Source organism: Nelusetta ayraudi, unplaced genomic scaffold, assembly GCF_046127955.1.
Source record: "Nelusetta ayraudi isolate G7.1 ecotype Tasmania unplaced genomic scaffold, CSIRO-AGI_Nayr_v1 ptg000002l, whole genome shotgun sequence".
Taxonomy (NCBI): domain Eukaryota; kingdom Metazoa; phylum Chordata; class Actinopteri; order Tetraodontiformes; family Monacanthidae; genus Nelusetta; species Nelusetta ayraudi.
Genome location: NW_027466052.1, coordinates 3,503,228 through 3,525,200, shown reverse-complemented (window position 1 = coordinate 3,525,200; position 21,973 = coordinate 3,503,228). Strand labels below are relative to the sequence as shown.

Sequence of the window (21,973 nt, the reverse complement as noted above, 5' to 3'; positions counted from 1 at the left end):
GAGTTAAGGTTTGGGTTAAAGTTAGGCCTGAGCTACAAAGGGAAGCGAATTAGTGCATAACTTAAACTTATTTGATTTAATCATTTTGCATTTTGAAATGTTGATATTGATATTGAGGAGTTATCCAAAAATATCAATTATACATTTACACTGACAATGGCATCAGGCTATGTGAATAAAATCTACATTTATAATTTGAACTGCAGAGTTAAACCAGATACATAACGATGTGTATAACTTGGTCCACTGTGTAAAATCTGGCTTGATTTGTGATTTTTATATTTGTAAAAAAAAATATCATGCTGTGCATAAATACATTAATGAAAGTATATAGTCATGGTAGAATAAAAGTAATTTGGTTTTCATACCCCTAGAATGGTTCTCATACACCATTTTCTTTTAAAAAAAAGTCTGTTTTGGGAGGAAGTTCCTCAATGAAGATCCTTAAAGAACTTGGGAGAACTCGTTGCATTTGTTGATGCCAGAGAAAAGATAGAAAATACGAGTTACGTAACGTGTGTTACCACCACCTGCCCAAACTCCCACCTCTCCGATAAGGTGTTCCGTTGTCTCGTACACGCATCAGAAATGGCCTTCCTGTCAATCGTCTCCTGCCTCGCTTTCGTTGGGGTCGCGTACAGTGAATCACCATATCAGTTGAGGAAGTGAAGAATGATGGGTAACTGGCTTCAGTCTGCCCCTTTATCAAACAGCAGGGGGTGCAGTCGGTGCCTCACTCTTGGCTTCGGCAGGTGTCACTGCAGGTAACAGCACAAGCACGCACACACACACACACACACACACACACACACACTCAGCCATCATCGGTCACCTCTGCCCTGCCACTGTCTGTCACCCTGTTTCTGACCACTCCCTTGCAGGACGTCCCATTGTGTGATCCTGGGAGAACATGACCCCTCCTCAAACCAGGAGAGCATCCAGGAGATGAGGGTCTTCAAGGTCACTTGCCTCTGGTAGCGCCACACAACCAGCTTCCTGTCCCCACTGCCGCTACCACCGTGTCCATTCTCTCAGGTCTTCGAGCACCCCAACTACAACAGCTACACCTGCTCATCGAGCTGGCCAGCCCCGTCCAGCTGAACGCACGTGTGTCCCCGGTGTGTGTGACTAGCGGCTGGGGCCTGATTCCCTACAACGGGAAGCCAATCACGGAGAAGAAGAGGGGCAGGACATACGCTTCACATTGAGTGTCTTTAGTTTTCAAGGACTGATATACCCTCTGGTGTGTGTGTGTGTGTGTGTGTGTGTGTGTGTGTGTGTGTGTGTGTGTGTGCGCGTGTGTGTGTGTTTGTGTGTTGCAGCTCCTGCCAGCCCCGTCCTGCTGCAGCAGGCGCCCCTCGCTGACCAACGAGCAGTGTCGTGGGTATTGAGGCAGCCAGATCTTCGACGTCACGACCTGCGCCTGCGCCTCTGGCGCCTCCTCCTGCATGGTGAGTGGAGCTCACGCCGGTGTGTGTGGCAGGCAGACGGCGTCCCCTGGTGGCTGATATTTGTCTGTATTGACCAGACCATCGCCGCCAAATAAACACGCCACGGTCCAGTCCAATGTTGGTCATCAGTATGATATTACATCTCACAAAAAAAAGAAAGCATGATGCCACTCCGCATGTCCGGTTTCAGTCTGTTAGCCCAGCAAAGTATAAATCTAGGGGACAACAGAGATCAAAAAGCACAAAAGTGATCGATTGGATGGGTCATGAGATATTGTCTCAGGAAATAAAAGCAGTTTCAAACCTTTCTGTTTGTCTCTCAATGTTTTCCAATGCAACGATCAAACTGTGGCTCTGGCTTAGTCTGAGAATAATGACCTCTGCTGGTCATTTATCTGCACTACAACTGCACACATACAAGCGTCACATGGTTGGCCCTCAGGATCTCAGCAGTCTGAATAAAACCAGTGCAGTTCGAGCAGCAACTCTTTTATTACACAAACATCTATACAGCACACAACAAAAGGGTTGTTGTCCAACTTCCCAGCAGGGCGTGGCTAGTTGTGTCTGGGCGGGCAAGCGTGGCCCACCCTGCGGCAATAGCAGATAGCGTTGAAGAAGCGGCAGTAGCAAGTGTCACAGGGGTCGCAGCAGGGCAGCGGGTAACCCAGACAGGACTGCTGGTGCGGGATGCAGCGCCGCGGGGAGCGCATGGCCCGGCCCTGCAGCTGCTCCGCCGCCGCATCCTGACAACAGGAAGTGCACAGACAGAGACAGGAAACAGATGACGGATGAAGTTCAGTGACATTTAGCGGGCAGTTGGAAATTTCAGCAAGAAGCCACACCCACCTCATCATAAGAGCCCGTGTCAATCAAGAAGGCGTCTTCTACGGAGTCGACAGGCAGGAGGGCGGGCTCGTGCAAGGGGATGGGGGCGTGGCTTCTCTCTGTGAGGTGCAGACAAGCTTTTTAATACCCACTGCACGCACCTCATGGACCGTTGACAGGTGAGGTGAGTGCCGTGTGCCGACGGGAAGACTCACCGCCTTCGGACAGGTACGACGAACCGACACGGCGGCCAGTCCCGGCACTGTCGTCCAGAGGAATGTCTCCATGAACCATAGAAGAAGACAGACGCAGCAGACCAAAGGAGCAGAACCAGAAGAGCACCAAAGACAACATCCTGCTGAGGAGGAGGAAATGGGGTACAGGGCCGAGGAGCAGGAGGAGAGAGGAAGGACGGGCAGGAGGAGGAGAAAAGAGGGAGGAGGAGCAGAAGGAGAGCGAAATTAAGAGCAGAAGAGGCAAGAGACACTTCAGATGGCTAATACGTATATAAACAACACCTGTGAAATTGAATAAGTATAATAGGAACATACCAGACATATGTATGAAATGTGGCTTAAAAGGTACATTAATACACTGTATGTGGGAATGCAGGCAAATAAAAACTTCTTGGGTGAAAGTGAAAAACTTCATTGAAAAGATCATTTTCAAACAGATTTTTTATAAACTTGAATAAAGCAGAAAGTACTTTTATTGATTTCAGTTCATTGATAGCAAAGAGATGTATGGCTTCGAAATAGAAAAATATGAACAGACCTGGCATCTGCCAATTGTTAAAACAAGGTTTTCTAACTTACCTTTGGAAAGACTAACATATATACATAAGGCAAGGCAACAACAATTCGAAAACATTTGAGGGCCCTTTATTGACTTTATTAAGGACTTTGATGTTTCTGATATCTTGACTAATTTTTGAATCGCTTGCAGTCATGGAGATGATTACCTACTCAATTCCAAAAGAGAGGCTATGTTCTTGAAACGCCCTGTTATGTGCTATTCACGTGTTTTTTTCTCTTATTGCTATTCTATCTATATTTGTTTTCTGTATGTGTACATAACATGATAATGAACTGCTCTGTAAATACAAGTATAATTGAAAATTGTATCACTTTAAAAAAAAAACATCATAAAATGTTAATGGAGAAAAAAGAAGGGGCAAGAGGAGAAGAAAACAAGAACAAGGAGGAGAAAAGAGGAAGGAAGATCAGAAGAAGATGAAAAGAGGTGTGGATGGGGAAGAAGATAGGAAGGAAGACAAGGACAATAAGAGAGGAAGGAGAAGAAGGGGGAAGAAGGAGCGGGAGTAGATAAGAGGAAAGAGGGGATGGTGAAGCAATGATAAAGTGAGGTGAGGAGAAGGTAAGAGAGTGGACTCACCTGTCGCTGTGACTCTCCCTCTCCAACTCTCTCTTTGAGACGGAGAAGAATTTAAGGGTTTCAGGAAGGGGCGGAGTAAAAAGGTCACGTGTGTGTGTGTGTGTGTGTGTGTGTGTGTGTGTGTGTGTGTGTGTGTGTGTGTATTGTTTTTATTCTATATTTTAACTCCAAACTTCCTGTGCGTATCTCCTAATGAGCGTGTACTTCCCGTTAATGATCGACTCTGATTGGAGGACATTAGATCAGCTGCATCCGTCATTATTTCTCAATCTGCTGTTGCATTAACTCTTCATCCTCCTCCTCTTCCTCCGAGTGTAAACACTGAACTGTTCCCTGCTGAGGACGTCACCGGACCAATCAGAGGAAATCACTGTTAATGAGACGCCTTCAACCTGGACGACAACGCTAACACGTTCCGTTTAAGACCGAGCTTTACTTTGAAAACAGTGAGGTCCGCTCTGTCACCGGGATCACCTGGAACAGGTTCTAACCGTGATGCAACTGGTGTGCTTGTCCGGGGAACCGTGCACTCTGGTGACACAACAGCTAGCTAGCTTAGCTTGCTTACGGTCATATATTTAGTGTAGTATTTAGTTTGTGATTTCTATTATTATTACACCTGATCACTTGATAAGAGAATCAAGAAGGTAAGTGGAGATAATTGGATCAATGAGGAATATCAATAATGGAATCCGTGCATCCGTCCATTTTCAAAACCCGCTTCTTCCTGAACTCAGGGTTGTAGGAATCTGCTGGAGCCTCTCCCAGCTGTCAATGGGTGAAGGCAGAGTGACATCCAGGACAAGTTGCAGGTTCATCGAAGAGCCACATAGAAAGACAAACAAAGACAAACGATGATAAAAAAAAAAAAAACAAACAAAAAAACAATTTCCATCCCTGAACACAATATGTCACGTCATTGGACGCTGCAGAACCCCAGACAAAAGTATATAAGCCCGGAATACCTGCATTTGTGCAGGTACCCCCCTCCCACCTGGGAGTTAATTTCTGGGAGTTAATTGAAAATGTTGTCATTGAACCAGGAGGTACAATTGACATTGTTGGCAAAGGCCTTGACAGCAATACCTGTCTGTCAACTACAGTAAGACGAACAGCGAGACGACACAAGTAGTTGTCACAGCAACAGTTCAAAGCCCCCGCAGGTGTTGAGAACAGGAATTGAGATGGCAGGACCTGGGAACCTCCCCTTCACAACTGACACACACACACACGCTTCGCTTTCGTTTGTTTTTTTGTTTTTTTTATCTTCGTGGCGCCCGTTTGGCCACGTGACGCAGCGCGCGCCTGTCACCACGCGACCGATCGATTCGCTCTGGGCTCGACTAAGCGGCCCGAGCCACTGACAGCCAGCTCAGTCCGAAGCGGAAATCAGGTGTAAGTGCGACGGCAACCCTGCAGAGGGTCGGACCCGGAGCTCGGAACTATGGTGTTCGAGGCCCTGGTCAGTGACCTGCTTAACAGGTTCATCGGAGACTACGTGGAGAACCTGGACAAGTCCCAGCTGAAGATTGGAATCTGGGGAGGTTAGCCCGACTGTTTGCTAGCAGGCAGCTGCTCGCTCTCTCTCTCTCTCTCTCTCTCTCTCTCTCTCGCTCTGTCTCTCTCTCTCTCTCTCTCTCTCACACACACACGCACTCGCACACAAACACACCACCACAACCAACAACAGCAAACGCCACGGTGGTTGTTGTGGTCGTCACGTGACCTGTGAAGGAGGCTCGGTGCTGTTCCTCGACCCGTCAGTCACACACACCGCCAGGTCATGGTGACGGCGTGCCCAGGTCACGTGACTGACGGACGTGTGCGTACAGCAGTGCCTGTTAACTGTCTCTTTCTCTCTCACACACACACACACACGACATGAAGCGATGGCTGCGGCTTCGTGTTCTCACTCTCGCTCTCTGGTGTGATGATGATGATGATGATGATGACGGACGGTGAAGTTCAGAGCAGGGTCACATGATGAATCCGATAACTGCCGATGCTCGTTCTCTCTTAATGGGCTGAAGCGCGTGTCACATCATCAGTCACATGAGGGCACTTTATGGCAGTCTGGAGTTTGGTTGTTTTAAAAGATGGGCGCAGCTTCTAGGTGCAAAGAGCAAGTCGGTGCCAGAGCGGCCAGGAGAACTGCATTCAATGGTTCGGCCCGCAGGGACTGTCAGAGTTGGTTGCAGCAAGACGAAAAATGACGGGCTGTCAATATGGGGAGGCGCCCTGAATTAACGTTATAAAGTGGTAACAATGTTTCTGGTCTCGATCACCAATACAAAAAGTAGTCTACAGGTTCTAATGTTCACTTTGTTTGATAAAGTCCAATTTTGAATACAAGTGACCATTAGGTGGTATTAATGAACCGATTTTCAGCCCGAAATTGCCCACTGCATCCCAGACGTGTCACTGTCGGCCACCACCGGCAGCAGCCTGACTGGTCGGACTGGATTCCTGAGAGTGTGGTGTCCTCTCTCAGTAATCATTGGCTTGTTGGTGGTGTTGATGATCTTCAGTTGCTCAAGTCGGCGCAGCAGGATCAGAACACCCAGAAGACGTCGGGCTTCTGAAAAAAAAAAAAAATAAATCACTGACCCCAGAAGAATGTGTGTCACAGTGGCAGAACCACATCCCGCTGTCAGCCGAGCGGCTGTGAACTCACAGCGGCCACCGTCATCACACCTCCTTCCTGTTTGGCTCCTGCTCCTTTCTTACTTCCTGTTCCTGTTCACTCAGGCTGCGAGTGTGAAACCATAATGGTTGAAGGGGAACCGCGGCCACTCTGCCCAGTCACTGTCACTCTGCCCCGTCACTGTCGCCCTGGCGATTGGTGGGTGGGTTACAGCAGTCCATTACCCCTAGAATTGCGCAAAACCTAAATACCGCAGTAAAAAACAGGTCATGGAAACGACAAAATTTTGAAAAACCTCTCCCCTTTGAGGCTCTCGTGAGGTGGTTTTTCAGACGTATCAATACAGAGGTATATCGCAAAAGTGTAATGGAAACACTTTTATCGCATTTACACGTCACCGGACGTGACGTACGGGGGGGGTCACGTGACCAGTTCAGTTCAAGTAAAAATGGCGCGTTATGTTTGGCCAGAATATTTTTTAATGGTGATCAAAGAGAAAAATATCAGCCAAACGTAATTCTCGTGAATCTCGCGGGACGAGATTTTACGAGAGTTACGGCTTATGCGCTTCACACAAGTTCAATGGAAACACCCGCTAATCGCAATTGTACTTTGTCGAAATTTTAGAAATATTGCTTTTATTTTGCGAAAAACTGTAATGGAAACGTAGCTAGCGACTCCACAGCAACCATTTCCTGCTGCCTGAGGCCTTGTCGTGGCTAACCTGACCCTCACCTGTGTCTGTCTGTCTGTCTGTCTGTCTGTGCAGGAAACGTGGTGCTGGAGAACCTGAAGGTCAAGGAGAACGCATTGGTCAGTATAAAGCTCCGTCCACTCGGCGGTGCTCTGGGGAAGTTGAACTTGATTTGTCAGTTTGATGTGACGAGTCTTTTTCCTTCCAGAGTGAATTTGACGTTCCCTTCACGGTGAAGGCGGGGCAGATCGGTGAGTCCCGCCATCTTGTCTGACGCGCGCCTCCGCCACGTGCCACACTGCCACCCCGTGGCTGCACCGCTGCCTGGCCCTTTTCTAACGCATTTGCGTGTTTGTTTGTTATTTGTTGTTGTTTTTTTTCTAATTGTTTGTTTGTTTGTGTTTCTCAGGCAAGCTGACACTGAAGATCCCCTGGAAGAACTTGTACAGCGAGGCGGTGGTGGCCACGCTAGACGGCCTCTACCTACTGCTGGTCCCCGGAGCCAGTGAGTAACAGTCGAAACCAGGGCGCCGGCGGCAACGCAACACCTAACAACTCCATTGTCACATTGTCGGGGGGGGGGGGGGGCGATTGAACTTGTTTCACAACGTTTGTTGCTCCCAGACGTCACCATCAGCCTCACGTGACTGTCACCCGAACCTACGACTGGCTGATGTGTGTGTGTGTTTGTGTGTGTGTGTGCGTGCGTGCGTGCGTGCGTGCGTGCGTGCGTTTCAGTTTCAGCTGGAGGGAGGCCTACGTGTCCCTACAATGGTAGGAGTCGATTGGTTGGCAGGTGGAGGTCAAACTGGACGTCTGATTGGCTTTCGGAGTTTCCAGCTGCGGCCGCCCTCTCGTGACTGTTGTAGTCGTTATGGAGTCGGTGTCGATGAGAACAGCAACTCTTTCAGTGATTGGGTGACTAGCAGGCTTTGGGCGGGGACTTCGTCTTTCTGCCCCGGCGCTTCGGAGTGGCGGCGCCCTGTGACGGTTTCCCGGCTCTCTCTGTCATTTCATCTGCAGGAACTCGCCGCCGAGCACTGACAAAACTACAGCGACACAATTGCAAGTCACCCGAAATTCTCTCGCACAAGCGAACAAAATCGTGAAGGGGGAAATTTTCTCCAGAACTCCGGAGAGCGGGGGAGGAGGGGTTGAAAATCAGCGGGCGTAATCGATCGTTTTCAGTTGGGCTGTGGTGTCGTTGTGGTGTTGTCGCGCAGTTCGTCACGGCGCCCCCTTGCTGGCTTCTTCTTATGCGGTACGGTGTCTCTTCTGGCGGAGTCACAGAGAAACGGACACACCTCCTTCGGCCCGGCCGATCCTCTCGGCCCTGCGTCAGCCGGTCACGTGGCTGACCACGGCCCCGCCCACACGCTCTCTCACCCTTGGCTCTCTGTCCCCCCCTGCAGCCGTGCGCTACGATGCCGCCAAGGAGGAGCGGCAGCAGCAGGAGGCCAAGCAGAGGGAGCTGCAGCGCGTCGAGGAGGCGCTGCAGGCGGCGGCGCGTCGAGGTAAGACTGTCGCCCCTCCCCCCCCCCCACGCCCACCCCCCTCGCCTTACACACAAACACGGAGCTGGGGATGGAGGTGCGACCAGAGGATGGAGGGAGGGAGGAGCGATCGAGTGTCTCTGTGGACTAACCCCCGCTGTGTGTCTGTGTGTCTGTGTGTGCATCCTCCACATGCTGCTTTTGCCGGCAGCGTCTCAAACTGAAGACCTGCTCTTTAGTCTGGAGACGGTTGTGTACAAGGACCCGCAATCACACAACGGTAACACAATGTGACACTAGTCCCCTGTGTGTGTGCAGTGCAGTGCAGTGCTGTCCCCTGTGTGTCGGGCTGCTCTCTCATTAACGTTGGTTTTCCCCTTTAATGCTGCCAAAGTCGCAAAAGGACAAAAAAAACACAAAAAACACAAAAGGTTTTTGAAGAAGCTGAAACGACATGACGACAAAGGTGAGCCGCATGTTCCAGCGCGTACAGTTGTCGTCGTGTTTGTCGAGACGTCAGCTGGTTAGGACTTTAATCTTGTGACCTGGACAGGAAGTAAAATGAACTGAGGGGGACATTTTTACCCATTCGGTGACACGAAAATTAAAATAGTCTTCTCACTCTGTCTCCCAGTGTAATCTGCTGTCTGTAGACACCTCGGTTCCTGGTCTAATGCACCAGGGTTCAGGTCCTGGTCTAATGCACCTGGATTCAGGTCCAGGACGGGGATCAGGACCGGGATCAGGCACACGTATTCACGCCATGTCCTTCTTCTGCAGAGAAACCTTCAGAGGAGAAGAAGGACACATTTGCGGAGAAGCTGGCTACTCAGGTGATCAAGAATTTGCAGGTGAAGATCAGCAGCATCCACCTGCGCTATGAAGATGATGTAAGTGCTGGTCCAGTTCCAGGTTCCCCGTGTGCGTCTGGGTTTCGATGCCCAATGCTCGCTCCTTTTGGAGATCTCACCTGGAGTTTTGTTTTTCTATTTGCCTGCTTGTGTTTCAGCTGTCAGACCCACAGCGCCCCCTGGCAATGGGAGTTACACTGTCAGAGCTGAGCCTGCAGGTAACACGCACGCACACACACACTCACGGTCTCTGTCTCTCCCAAAAACACTGAGTGTGCTGTGTTTTGCAGACAACTGATGAGAACTGGAAGTCGTGCATCCTGAACGAAGCGGCCAAGATCATCTACAAGGTATCAAACCAATGCAGCTGGACATTACCTCATTGGTCAATGAGCGGAAAAACTGTTTGCGGGGGTAGCCAATAGGAGCAAGAGGCAGTTCTTCTTATCCCTGTGGGTAGCTTGCTGGGACCAACTCTGGCTTTCTGCGGCTGGACGTCACGCTCACTGGTGTCTCATGACTCAGTCGTTCTTGTGTCCATGTTTAAACTCCTCCCACTCAGTTTTAAGATCCCGCCCAGGTTACACCTCCCCCACGTTGTGCTCTAATGTGCTCTGTGACGCTGATGTCTTTGTCAGCTGGGTCGTCTGGACAGTCTCTGCGCCTACTGGAACGTCAACAGCCCCGTCTTCTACAAGGGATCGAGTGAAAACATTGTGGTAGGAGACATCTCCAGTGTGTCTGCAGCTGCCCAGGTGAGTGCGATGGCTCCTCATGTTTCTGTTACCTCCCCCAACTCCCGCAGGAGCAGCTGAGGTGTGGGATCAGCAGCAAGGAGCGGGAGCTTCCTCACTACCACTACAGTGAGTCCTTGTGTCTTTGCCATTGGCGGATTGGAAACTTCGGATTGATCGATATTAATGGTTTGTGTTGTCCCTAGTTTTCAAGCCAATCTTCGCCTCGGCTAAGATGTGCATCAACCCCAATGCTGAGCAGGAACTGAAGGGTCCCAAAGCCAATCTTCACCTGGAGGTTCAGAATATCGGCATAGAGATGACCAAAGCACAGGTGACACTGGAGGCGGCCAGATGGAGGAGGCTTCTGGGACAGGTGATAAATGACTGACTTTTCAATCTTTGCCCCTCCAGTACACGACTATGGTGGAACTACTAGAGTCCATTGACTACATGGTGAAGAACGCCCCCTACAGGAAGTTCAGGCCTGAGGTCTCCGTCCACAGCGATCCTAAACTCTGGTGAGTTCAACTCAAACCCTCAATGTACATTTAGATGGAGAGTAATCTTAGCCACGTTAGCTTGTATGTTAGCCCTAAACGTCACCCTGAATGTCAGCCCGTATGTTAGCCCGTATGTTAGCCCTAAACGTCACCCTGAATGTCAGCCCGTATGTTAGCCCGTATGTTAGCCTGCATGTTAGCCCGTATGTTAGCCTGAACTAGAGTAGCCAGGCCCCTGAAAAGTAAATAAGGGACAACATGGTGATTTATTTATTTAGCTTTTTTTGTGTGTGCAAAACGATTTTTAAGCTGCCTGACTCAAACGTGAGTAAGTGCATGTTTTTGACGGATATTAATACATAAAAAAAAAAATATTATTCAATACGTCATTTCATTCTGTCGCGCTTAGCTTAACAGCATAAGAATTCTCTCCTGCAAAACAGTGTAAAATGATTTTAAAAAATGATAATAATAATAAAAGAAAGAAAAAAGAAAAGAAAAAAATCCTTTAATTGTGCGAATTTTAATGCGATAAGAAAGAAAACTGCTCGCAGTGTAAAGAGTACCGTCGGAGTCAAGGCGTCTCTTCAGGTGTCTTCTTCTACCTCGACCAATAAGACAAGCTGGATTCTGCCTCATCGTACTGCAACCATGCTTACTCATTGGTCGCCGAGCAGGAAAGGACTAGCAATGAGATAAAACTGTAAATTATCAGACTATTGAATTCTCATGAAAACACGGGACAAAGTGAATCCCTTCTCTGCTCAGGACGGGCCGTTTCATTTGGTCTTTAAATAGGCGAGGCGATTCATTGTTTCGAAGGGGTGGTAGGCAACCTTGGCCAGAACTTTATCCTAAAAAAAATAGTTGTGATCAGTCACGTGTTTCTGTACAAGGACTTTACGTGAGAATATCTGAAGGTTTGGGGCGTGTTTCACCCGGCAGGTGGAAGTACTCTTTCAACAGCATCATGGAGGTCCACATCAAGCGTGTCAGCCGCATGTGGTCTTGGTCCAGCATCAGACAGCATCGGGAGAACCTGAAGGCCTACAAGAAGGCCTACAAGACCAAACTGGCTGGCAACAAGCAGAACCAGGAGAACGACCTCCACATTCAGGTCAGAATGACCCGTTGCTGCTGCTTCCTTTCCCATTAGTTTGGCTGCTTCTTTGTTTTACAGCCTGTGTAGAAGCATCGCTCAGCGTTGTCTTTAGTCGTCCTGCTACTCTGGAATGTCTATCCATGTCTGTCAGAGGCCCTTCTAGGCTGATGGCAGACAGCTGATCTCTGTGGAGGCCTGGGGCGAGAATTTTGGTCCGAGTTCTTAACAGATTTAAGCCACAAAATCAATATCAATATCCTGAAGATGGGCCTGAAGTTTAGCCAGTCTGCCTGTCATCTGCACACGAGAAAATGAAAATTGATATGTTTTTTGTTTTAATATTGGTACCTGGAGGCAGCAGGTACTGAATGATGGCTGCTTCCTCTTCACCTTCTGCTTCTCTGTGGCAGCAAACTGATTTTTTTTTTTTTTGTCAAGCCAGAATGTCTGCAGTTGTGACTGACTGCAGTTTTCTAAGTGTTTTCAAACACTCTAAGACATGACTAGGAAAAGCTGTGCAGGCCATCACAGACACTCACCTGAAGGTCTTTTCCACCAGGACCTGGAGAAGCTTCTGGATGTCTTCAACATCACGCTGGCCCGGCAACAGGCCCACATGGAGGTAAAGACCACAGAGATATTCTTGAGCAGCGTTTCTCAAATGGTTGGTCGCAACTCCAAAGAGGGTCACAGAGCTGTTTTGATTGGGCTACAGCTTTGTGGGCAGTTTGCAGAGGGTTTTAAAGTATATGTATATATAAAGAAAGAAAAAGAACATTTATAAAGAAATGTTCAATTCAGTCATTTCAACAATTTATTCACTCGACATGATAGAAAGTAGGCCAGCATTTTTATTTTAGTGGAATAAATTTGGGTCGCAACTTCATTATAGGGAAACAAAAAATTATCTTGACACTTAACCAATTAAGAACCACTGTTTTAGTGGCAGTTCTACAGCAGTGAGTGTTTGACTCCACGCTCCTCTTTGCCTCAGGTCATCCGGTCCGGCCAGAAGGTCGGGGCGAAGAAGGTGGCAGCGGGGCAGAAACAGGCGTCCGGAGGGTTTTTCAGCGGCTGGTTTGGCAAGAAAACCAAGAAGGAGGAGCAGGAGCCAGAGGCGAGCACGGAGGAGAGTAAGTCAAAGTGTCGTCTGCATGCGGTGAGATGTCGTGACATGTTAAACGCTGTTTCCGTGTGTCAAAAAGCCCAACTGGTTTCCTAGTTTTGGCTGACCTACCTGCTGGTCATGTGGCGGTGCAGACGGAAGTTATGAAGACAGAGTGTTGAGGTGAAGTTGCCTGTTCTGTGTTCCGGGTGTTCAGGTCCAGGTCTGGAGGATCTCCTCACGCCTGAGGAGAAAGAGAAACTCTACACTGCGATTGGCTACAGCGGCAGTTCTCACAACCTGGCGCTGCCCAAGCAGGTGAGCGAGCGGAGCTGCTCCCTTCTGTCCAGCACGACAGGCCCTGCAGGTCTTACATCCTGTGTGTGTGTGTGTGTGTGTGTGTGTGTGTGTGTGTGTGTGTGTGTGTGTGTGTGTGTGTGTGTGTGTGTGTGTGTGTGTGTGTGTGTGTGTGTGTGTGTGTGTGTGTGTGTGTGTGTGTGCGCGCTCTCAGTACGTGGCCGTGGTCGTCACCTTCCAGCTCTTCAGGACCTCGGTGACGATCAGGGAGCAGCTGGACCTGCCAGAGCTCCTCCAGGTCCAGATGATCGACCTGAGCACCAGAATCTGCCAGAGACCCGGAGCTCAGGCCTTCAGGTGAGCCGCTCGGACATCCACAGCCGCCCACTACCTCTGCCGGTTAACCGAAACGTTGGCTCCCTCCGCAGGCTGGAGGCGGCGCTGCAGCATTGGTACGTGACAGGCCTCTGCCAGCAGGGGGCGGTGCCGTCCCTGGTGGCCTCCGTGGGAGACTCGTCATCCTCCCTGCTCAGCGTGGTGTTCGAGGTGAACCCCGAGCAGAGCTCTGCGGACCAGCTGCTCAGAGTCCACTCCCAGCCCGTGGAGATCACCTACGACGCGGTAACCATCGCCGCTTCGGGTCACGTGACATCCACCACCCACCCCCCCACCCCCCGCCCCTCGCCCCCCAGTTGTGCCCAAACGTGCGTCTGGAGTTGTCCACCGTTTGTCTGCAGCTGACGGTGAACAGCGTGATGGACTTCTTCAGGACGGGGAAAGGCGTGGACCTCGAGGTTCTGACGTCAGCCACCCTCTCCAAACTGGAGGAGATCAAGGAGAAGACGGCAGCAGGTCAGTCTCCGCTGCTGCGAGCAGCTCAGAAGTGGTTCCCAGCTGACCGAGCGTCCTCCGCAGGTTTGTCCCACATGATCGAGACCAGGAAGGTTCTGGACCTGCGGATCGACCTGAAGCCGTCCTACCTGCTGATACCAAAGTCTGGTTTCTACAGCAACACGTCTGACCTCATCATCGTGGACTTTGGCAGCTTGCAGGTGACCCTTCATCCTGCTCACCTCAACTTCTGTCCGACCCCCAACTTCTCCTCAGTGGCTGCAGTGCGCTTGGCAGATGTGAGCCAGTATTCCTGACTTTGTGTGTGTGTGTGTGTGTGTGTGTGTGTGTGTGTGTGTGTGTGTGTGTGTGTGTGTGTGTGTGTGTGTGTGTGTGTGTGTGTGTCTAGCTGAACAGTGTTGAGCAGGGCCGCTTGAGCTCCACGTCGTCCTTCTCCTCTCTGGAGGAGATCATGGATCGAGCCTACGACAGGTTCGACATCGAGCTGCGGAGGGTCCAAGTCCTCTACAGCAAATCTGGTATACACACACACACGCACGCATGCACACACACACAAACACTTGGACCGGTGTCCACGGTGCAACTGTGCGTGCAGGTGAAGACTGGAGGTCGGCCCGTCTGCAGGGTTCCTCGCCTCAACACATCCTGCAGCCCATGGACTTTGCCGTCCAGCTGGCCAAATGCATGGTGGACAATGACGCCCGGATGCCAAGGTGCCCCTCCCTCCCTCGCTCCATCCTTCCCCCTCCCCTCCCCTCTGCCACACATGTGCTCTGTGGACTCGCCTGCAACTGTTCAGCCAACGAGTTCCCTTCGTGCCTCAGGTTCAAGGTGTCCGGCGAGCTGCCACTCCTGCACGTCAGGATTTCGGACCAGAAGATCCAGAGCGTGGTGGGCCTGGTCCAAAGCGTCCCACTGCCCAGCATGGGCTCCGCCCCCTCCACTCCAACAGAGAAGGTACATTGGCTCCATTTCAGAAGGGGGCGGCCTTAGCCAGCGGACAAACCCTATTAACAGGGTTTCAGCCCGTTGTGAGAGAGTGTGGAGTTTGTAGAGATGATGTGAGGACTGTGAAGGGCGGAGCCAGTAAGGAGGAGCTGAATGTCCTCTTTTTTTGGTCGTATGTCCTGCTTCAGGGTCCACCATTGGCTGAGGGCAGATTGCAGGCTTTGTCTGTAAAGCCCACCCTCCTGCACGCCTTGGACTCAGGTCAGAGCCGCACTGTGATTGGCCAATGGGTGCTAATGACATCATTTAGTGTGTGTGTGTGTGTCTGGGTGATGATGGTGATGGTGATGAAGGTTGTGTTGCTGCCACCTCAGACTCAGACGACGGCAGCGAAGAGCAGCAGCGCTCGGCTCAGGAGGATCTCATCGACTTTCACTTCAACTTTGAGCTCAAGGAGGTTCGTTTGTGTCTTTGTTCTCCTGTGACTCAAAAAAAAAAGCAAGCCCAAGATCCCGTTTGCTTTTTTTCTCCCTCGGTCAGGTGAGATAAGGTGTGTTTACATTGTCTTCAGGTGCTGCTGGAGCTGACCCGGCAGGCGGACCAGGAGAAGACCGTCCTGTCTCTGAGCGTCTGTCAGCTGGGAGCTGAAGGGAAGAAGCGGAGCTTCGACCTGAGCGTCACCTCCTACCTCCGCAGAGTCTCGCTTGACTACTGCGACGTTGCAGGTAATGGGGAGGAGTTCGGTCACTTCCTTCTGCTCCCGTCTTTGGGCTGTTTGAATGTCCACACGCCCACCACGGACCTGGCACAGTATCCACCTGAGCCCCTCGCGAGGCGGCATCACCCTCTTCTGATCACTTTATTGTTCTGTTGTCAGACGGCAAGAGTCTCCATCTCATACGCTCGTCCCACCAGCAGAGCTCAGAACTGCTGAAGGTGGACTTCATCAAGGTGAGCACGGCTCGACACTCATGATTTCTGCAGGTGCAGCACCAATCATTAGGGAGGTGCACACACACACTGACATTGTCAGATTAAAGTGTTTATCTTGTGGTAGAGCAGTCTTGAAGTTTGTGTTTGTGTGTGTGTGTGTAGGCCGACCCTGGCGGTCCCAGCTTCCAGACTGTGTTCGACAACACCGAGCAGTCGCTGAAGGTGGGTGAAGACCCTCAGGGAAATGAATGTGCTAATAATTGAAATTGCGCCTGCTGTTCCTGGACTGGACACCGGGGGTCTCACTGTTGCACTACGTGCGGTGCTTCCAGGTGGAGTTTTCCTCCCTGGACTTCCTCCTGCACACCAAAGCTCTCCTGTCAACCATCAACTTCCTCACCAGCGTCGTGCCTTCACAAGTCTCAGCGCCACGCAGGCCCGACGCCAAGAGGCAGGCCGAGAGGGCGGGGCCCGGACGGATAGGTGCGCTGCGCTAGGGTGGGGTCGGGGGGGTGTGGCCCACGGATTCCTATCTCTGATGGCCCTGGTTTCCACTGTGTGCAGCGTCCAAAGCGGCCAGAGATGGCGGCATGTTCAGCCTGAAGCTGCAGGCCGTGCTGGACTCCTTCCACGTGGAGGTGTGTGACGACCGCCGCAGCATTGCTGACATCACGGTCCAAGGTGAGTGACACGGCTTGGCTGCCGCCGCCGCCGCCGCCACCTCGCCTGACTGTTGCCGCCCCCTGCAGGAATGGATGCATCAGTCACAATGCAGGCGAAGAAGACAGAGGTGTTCGCCAGGCTCAGGAACATCGTGGTGACGGACGCCAACTCGCAGAGCCTCCACCGGAAGGTAACCTTTGACCTTCACGATACCCCCCCCCCCACTACACTTTTCTCGCTGTCCCGCGCTGCGCTAACTGCACCGTGACACGGCAGCGGAAGCTCTAGTTCCTCTCTGGCTCCCCCCGCAGGCCGTGTCCATCGTTGGCGAGGAGGTCTTCAGCTTCAGCCTGAGTCTGTTTCCGGGAGCGACAGAGGCCGAGCGCTACAGCGACACCTCCAGGGTGGATGGGAAGGTGACGCTGCGTATGGGCTGCATCCGGATCGTCTACCTGCACCAGTTCCTCATGTCGCTGCTGGTGGGACACACACACACTTGTGCACATACACACACACACACACACACACACACACACTCCACCTGTGCTGTAAAGTGTTGTAGCTCTGCTTCCTGTTGCTGTTTGTGTGTCGTTGCCGCCTTCATTCATCATGAATGGCTCCAGTCCAGTTAGAGCTGGTTGGATCGTCGTCATCAGTGTGTGTCTGCTCATTGTGGTTCTCCAGTGTTCTCTGCGGCAACCGTAACGATGAAAAATAATTTGATGGTGGCAGTTTTCCAGAGCATTATTGTGGACCAGAGCTGGTCAAGAAGTGACCCGACCCAGTCCTAGACCCTGGTCCTCTGGTCTTCCTGTTGAACCTTCAGGAGGTCTCCAGGCTGTCTTCTCCTTCTGCATGTCTCTCTGATCTCACTTCTCTGGTCTCTTTGGTGTCTTTTGTCCTTTCAGACTTCTTTTAGCTTTCAGTCTGCGTCTGCCGATGAGGTACAACTCTCAGCATGCACCTCTGTTCTGCACCAAACCTTCCTGCTTCAGCTTCAGAACACTCCACCTTTTCCGTCCACCCGAAACGCAAACCATCTGGCACCAGGTTCCTCAAAGGATACTACGGTCGCTTTCAGCAATTTGTCCCAGGCCCTGAACTTCAGACCTGCTTCCAGTTCCTGTAACTCTTGCACCTGAGACCATGGTTCTGATTCCTGTAACTCCTGGATTTCAGACCTGGTTCTGATCCCCCAGATCTCCTGGATCTCAGGCTTGGTTCTAGTTACTGGTTTTCAGGCCTGGTTTCAGTTCTAGTAACTCAAGCCTGATTCCAATATCTCAGGTTTGTTTCCACCTGATCCTCGTGGATCTCAGATTAGATTCTGTGTACTGGAACTCGGTCTTGGTGTTCAGGCCTGGTTTCAGTTCTAGGAACTCAATCCTGATTCCAGTTTCTGGATCTCCTGGATCTCGGGCCTGGTTGAGTTCAGAAGGCCTGCTCACATCATCATGAGACTGCTATCACTTCCCTTCATAAATGCTTTACAGCCATTCTGCCTCCATCAACTGACCACACCCACCACTGTCACATGTCTCCTGACCTCACTTCCCTTTTTTCAGAAGAACAACCCCAAACCACCAAGAGAAACTTTTGATTTGATCAGATGAACCTTGGTGTGAATATTGAGACATGTAGTCACTGAAATATAAATTTGAGTTTATTTAATCATGGTTGATTTATTGGTGCTGACCTTCCTCCTCTGGTTGGTGGCAGCCATCCCTTCAGATGTCTGCTGCTGTTTTCAGGCTGAGGTTCATGTGGTTCATGCAAAGGTTTCTGAAAATGAAGCTCTGTCCAGATGGTGGACATCCCAGCTCCTTCTCTCTTTGCGTTGTCTCTCATTCCTCCTCGGCTTCCTTCCTCAGATGTTCGTCGACAACTTCCAGACGGCCAAAGAGGCTCTGAGCGCCGCCACGGCCCAGGCAGCCGAGCGGGCGGCGTCCAGCGTGCGAGACTTGGCCCAGAAGAGTTTCCGTCTGTGCATGGACGTCAGGCTGAAGGCTCCGCTCATCGTCATCCCACAGTCCTCCACCTCCCACAATGCACTGGTGATGGACCTGGGGCTGATCACGGTGGAGAACAGCTTCTCCCTGCTGCCGGCTGAAGGCTTCTCGCTGCCGGTGGTGGTGGAGAAGATGGACGTCAAGCTGGGGCAACTCAAACTCTCCAGGTACCGACTCGTCTCTGAGGGCCGTCAGGCCACATCGTCTCCGTGGAAACCTGCCACTGCCGCAGGATGACGCACCCCCATCTACTCCCCGTGTTCTCAGAACCACGCTGAGGCCAGACTCCTCGCATACGGACATCCTCCAGCCGATCAACTTGGAGCTGCTCATCACGCGGAACCTGGCAGCGTCATGGTATCACAACATGCCCGGAGTCCAGGTCCAGGGAGTCCTGCACTCGCTGAAGGTAGGTGCCACGCAGCCACTGCAGCCGCTCTAGGAAACTCGGCGGAATCCAACCGGAGCTGTGCTGTGTTTGGCAGATGGAGTTCGCTGAAGAAGACCTTGCAGTGCTGATGAAGGTCCTGGTGGAGAACATCGGCCAGGGCAGCAAAGAGCACAGCATTGCTGTCAGCAGACAGGCGGCCCAAGGTAACATTAGTCCAGGTGCATTGTGGGAACTGGAGGAAGACGAGGTGCTTGACACAGGTCTGCTCTTGGTCGTCCTCAGAAAAAGCAGAGCTTCTGGAGCAGCAGGAGGAGGTGAAGGCTTCAGGCAACGGGGCCCCCACGACCAACGGGGCTCTGGCCGAGAACGTTGTCAACGTTCTCCTCAACTTTGAAATCCAGGAGGTAGGAAGTTTGTCCCTCTCAAACAAGCAGCAAGTCCAGGTCTGACCCTTCCTTGCTCCTCCTCCAGGTGTTGCTCACCCTGAAGAAGCAGCAGGAGAAGCCCTTCCTGGTCCTCCAAGTGTCTCACCTGGGCATCGACACCAAAGTCCGGAAGTACGACATGTGTGCCACCACCTACATCAGAAAGATCGGCGTAAAGTGTCCGGAGTTCAAAGGTCGGACTCACCCTTCTGGTGACTAGTGTCCCCTGTCCTTCCTTCCAATTGGTTGCTGACTTCTTCGCCGTCTTCTCCGCTTCTTCTTTGTTGGCTTTTCAGATTCGTCCGGAGAGCCATTGTGCCTCGTGAGCTCCTCGGTGCAGTCGGGAGCCGAACTCCTCAAAGTGCAGTACTTCAAGGTGACTAAGATCACTGCAGGCTGCTGAGATGACACTTGCGGGAGCCGTCTCACCTCCAACTGTCTGTGTGTCTCCTCAGGCCAGCCGCTTGGGGCCCAACTTCTCCTCAGTCTACAAGAAGACGGAGCAGATGATCAACGTGAGTGAGGAGCGCCATCAGTCCACACCGTCGGTGTTGGGATCCGATCTTCTCCATCTCTCTCGCTCTCTCTCTCTCCAGGTGATCTTCACCTCTCTCGACCTCGTTCTGCACACCGAGGCCCTGCTGTCGGCCGTCAACTTCCTGTCGGCAGCGATCTCCTCCCATGACGTCTCGCTTCCAGAGAAGGAGACCAGGACCAGGATGGAGCACAAGACGGTGTCGTCCAAGTCCAGTCAGTGCAACACTCACTCACACACGCACTCTCACACACACACACACATCAGGGTGTTTAACGTTGACAATGGTCGCCCTGTCAGCTGCACCGCCGCCACCTGCCGACTCTGATGTCATTGAGTTGAAGCTGATGATGATGCTGGAGGCTTTCAACGTCCTGGTGTGCGACCAGAGCTGCAGCACAGCCGACATCAAGGTCAAGGGTAGGAGAGATATTCCCCCTCCTCGCACCTCCGGCTCCTCTGACTCCTCCCCCTCCAACTGCGTTGCTCACTGACCCTCGCCGTGTTTGTCCCCGCAGGTCTGAATGGCTCGCTGCTGATGCAGGGAGCCCAGACTCGCATCTCCGCCGCCCTCAAAGACGTGGTCGTCCTTGACGTCGACCCGCGGAGCGTCCACAAGAAGGTCAGTGTGCATGAGGCCAGCATCGCCCCCTTCAGTCAGTCACGGGAACATTTCTCCTGTTTTGTCTTTATCTGTGTTTTTCCTCCACTGACTGCTGCTCGGTCTCCAAGTTACAGTCGTAACTTCCTTCTGGAAGTTTTCCCCCTTGCTGTCTTTCCTGTTTTTACCTGTGTCAGTATTTACCCGAGGTAGCCGTGTCAGCGGTGACCTGTAGAGCTGAAACTAGCAGACGTGAACCCTCTGATTGGAAAGTCAGTCAGCAGGAGCAAGATATGGCCTCCAGACGTTGAGCTGCTCCTGTTCCAGCAATTGATCCATTCTGCTCTGCTGGACTCACCTGAACAGCTAAGCGCTAGTTCCTGCTAGCGCGGTCGTCCCTCGGCTGGCCTCAGACCCACTCACTTGGGAAATCTGAAAATCGTCAGGCGTGTCGACCTCAGAATTAGCCTCCTCGTCAAGATGCTGGCTCCTCACATTCTATGGTACACGGTTCTGTTGCTCTCAATAAAATTCTCTCTGTCCCCGAAGGCCATCTCCATCGTGGGCGACGAGGTGTTCAGCTTCGCCATGAGTCTGACTCCCAACGCCACTGAGGGCGCCGCTTACGCCGACACGTCCACCGGCGACGGCAGAGTGAAGCTGAACGTGGGCTGCATTCAGGTGGTCTACCTGCACAGGTTCTTCATGTCTCTGCTGGTGAGTGATTGACTTTTAGTGGCTTGGAGCAGCTCATGTCTGGCGGGACTTCCTGTTCACACCCACTGTTTGCGTGACTGTCTCAACTCCAGAACTTCACCAACAACTTCCAGACGGCCAAAGAGGCTCTGAGCGCCGCCACGGCCCAGGCAGCCGAGCGGGCGGCATCCAGCGTGCGAGACTTGGCCCAGAAGAGTTTCCGTCTGTTCATGGACGTCAGGCTGAAGGCTCCGCTCATCGTCATCCCACAGTCCTCCACCTCCCACAATGCACTGGTGATGGACCTGGGGCTGATCACGGTGGAGAACAGCTTCTCTCTGCTGCCGGCCCCCGGTTGCCCGCTCCCGGCCGTCGTCGACAGCATGGACGTCCAGCTGACGGAGCTCAAACTCTCCAGGTGAGACTGAGGGAGGAGCTCCAGCGGGAATGATGTTTAGTTTGCATGTGATGTCACACCCACGGTTTGACCTCCAGAACCCGTGTGGACGAGACATCCGCTCCGTCCACGGAACTGCTGGAACCGGTCAACCTGCGTCTGAACATCAAGAGGAACCTGGCGGCCGCCTGGTACAAGGAGATGGTTCCCGTGGAGGTCAATGGAGATCTGAAGCCCATGAAGGTAGTAGAAGGAGCTCCAGCACATCAGGGCTCCCTGTTAGGGTCGCCGGAAGATGATGTTGATGATGTTGAACTCCCAAGAGTCAGTTGAGAGTTGGAGACTACGGTCAGCTGTTGTGTTGTTAGCAATTGCACCCATTTGAAACGCTCGGGACCACAGCAACAACTTTGTGTCACCTGTGGC

The 21,973-nt window shown here is 51.9% G+C and overlaps 2 protein-coding genes across 15 annotated transcripts in view; one reads left to right on the top strand and one right to left on the bottom strand.

Moving 5' to 3' along the window:
- Positions 1-1,924: 1,924 nt before the first annotated feature.
- agrp (agouti related neuropeptide) lies at positions 1,925-4,562 on the bottom strand. The gene is made up of 4 exons (XM_076017861.1): positions 3,675-4,562; positions 2,495-2,637; positions 2,301-2,398; positions 1,925-2,197 (listed from the first exon to the last, which is right to left on the bottom strand). The coding sequence occupies exons 2-4, from the start codon at positions 2,631-2,633 to the stop codon at positions 2,009-2,011; spliced, it is 426 nt and encodes a 141-aa protein (XP_075873976.1). The 5' UTR covers positions 2,634-2,637; positions 3,675-4,562; the 3' UTR covers positions 1,925-2,008.
- Positions 4,563-5,018: 456 nt separating this feature from the next.
- The window catches only part of vps13c (vacuolar protein sorting 13 homolog C), a 32,951-nt gene continuing 15,996 nt past the window's right edge, over positions 5,019-21,973 (top strand). For 2 of the 14 annotated variants that reach the window (XM_076017798.1, XM_076017789.1), the window contains exons 1-49: positions 5,019-5,218; positions 7,088-7,131; positions 7,221-7,263; positions 7,422-7,517; positions 7,751-7,786; positions 8,425-8,526; positions 8,717-8,785; positions 8,900-8,971; positions 9,286-9,395; positions 9,515-9,574; positions 9,647-9,706; positions 9,995-10,075; positions 10,162-10,219; positions 10,297-10,424; positions 10,505-10,611; positions 11,539-11,710; positions 12,255-12,317; positions 12,690-12,828; positions 13,018-13,118; positions 13,312-13,454; positions 13,526-13,718; positions 13,835-13,949; positions 14,013-14,149; positions 14,338-14,467; positions 14,545-14,662; positions 14,774-14,906; positions 15,086-15,158; positions 15,251-15,354; positions 15,469-15,622; positions 15,775-15,848; positions 15,993-16,052; positions 16,163-16,313; positions 16,395-16,511; positions 16,580-16,683; positions 16,805-16,972; positions 17,402-17,437; positions 18,365-18,669; positions 18,770-18,911; positions 18,988-19,096; positions 19,176-19,297; positions 19,365-19,512; positions 19,615-19,694; positions 19,774-19,833; positions 19,915-20,068; positions 20,154-20,273; positions 20,372-20,475; positions 21,004-21,171; positions 21,264-21,568; positions 21,646-21,790. In XM_076017798.1, the coding sequence (XP_075873913.1) occupies positions 5,119-5,218; positions 7,088-7,131; positions 7,221-7,263; positions 7,422-7,517; positions 7,751-7,786; positions 8,425-8,526; positions 8,717-8,785; positions 8,900-8,971; positions 9,286-9,395; positions 9,515-9,574; positions 9,647-9,706; positions 9,995-10,075; positions 10,162-10,219; positions 10,297-10,424; positions 10,505-10,611; positions 11,539-11,710; positions 12,255-12,317; positions 12,690-12,828; positions 13,018-13,118; positions 13,312-13,454; positions 13,526-13,718; positions 13,835-13,949; positions 14,013-14,149; positions 14,338-14,467; positions 14,545-14,662; positions 14,774-14,906; positions 15,086-15,158; positions 15,251-15,354; positions 15,469-15,622; positions 15,775-15,848; positions 15,993-16,052; positions 16,163-16,313; positions 16,395-16,511; positions 16,580-16,683; positions 16,805-16,972; positions 17,402-17,437; positions 18,365-18,669; positions 18,770-18,911; positions 18,988-19,096; positions 19,176-19,297; positions 19,365-19,512; positions 19,615-19,694; positions 19,774-19,833; positions 19,915-20,068; positions 20,154-20,273; positions 20,372-20,475; positions 21,004-21,171; positions 21,264-21,568; positions 21,646-21,790 (5,613 nt within the window). In that variant the 5' untranslated portion in view covers positions 5,019-5,118. The remainder of the gene's footprint in view (positions 5,219-7,087; positions 7,132-7,220; positions 7,264-7,421; positions 7,518-7,750; positions 7,787-8,424; positions 8,527-8,716; positions 8,786-8,899; positions 8,972-9,285; positions 9,396-9,514; positions 9,575-9,646; positions 9,707-9,994; positions 10,076-10,161; positions 10,220-10,296; positions 10,425-10,504; positions 10,612-11,538; positions 11,711-12,254; positions 12,318-12,689; positions 12,829-13,017; positions 13,119-13,311; positions 13,455-13,525; positions 13,719-13,834; positions 13,950-14,012; positions 14,150-14,337; positions 14,468-14,544; positions 14,663-14,773; positions 14,907-15,085; positions 15,159-15,250; positions 15,355-15,468; positions 15,623-15,774; positions 15,849-15,992; positions 16,053-16,162; positions 16,314-16,394; positions 16,512-16,579; positions 16,684-16,804; positions 16,973-17,401; positions 17,438-18,364; positions 18,670-18,769; positions 18,912-18,987; positions 19,097-19,175; positions 19,298-19,364; positions 19,513-19,614; positions 19,695-19,773; positions 19,834-19,914; positions 20,069-20,153; positions 20,274-20,371; positions 20,476-21,003; positions 21,172-21,263; positions 21,569-21,645; positions 21,791-21,973) is intronic. The other 12 variants (XM_076017722.1, XM_076017713.1, XM_076017739.1 and 9 more) reach the window with 12 other exon arrangements.

Excerpts from the sequence above, each read along its gene's own strand:
- agrp (XM_076017861.1), bottom strand. The coding sequence starts at position 2,633 with ATGTTGTCTTTGGTGCTCTTCTGGTTCTGCTCCTTTGGTCTGCTGCGT. Across the intron at positions 2,399-2,494 it reads GTCGTACCTGTCCGAAGGCG|AGAGAAGCCACGCCCCCATC; the intron begins GTGAGTCTTCCC and ends TGCACCTCACAG. Across the intron at positions 2,198-2,300 it reads ACACGGGCTCTTATGATGAG|GATGCGGCGGCGGAGCAGCT; the intron begins GTGGGTGTGGCT and ends TCCTGTTGTCAG.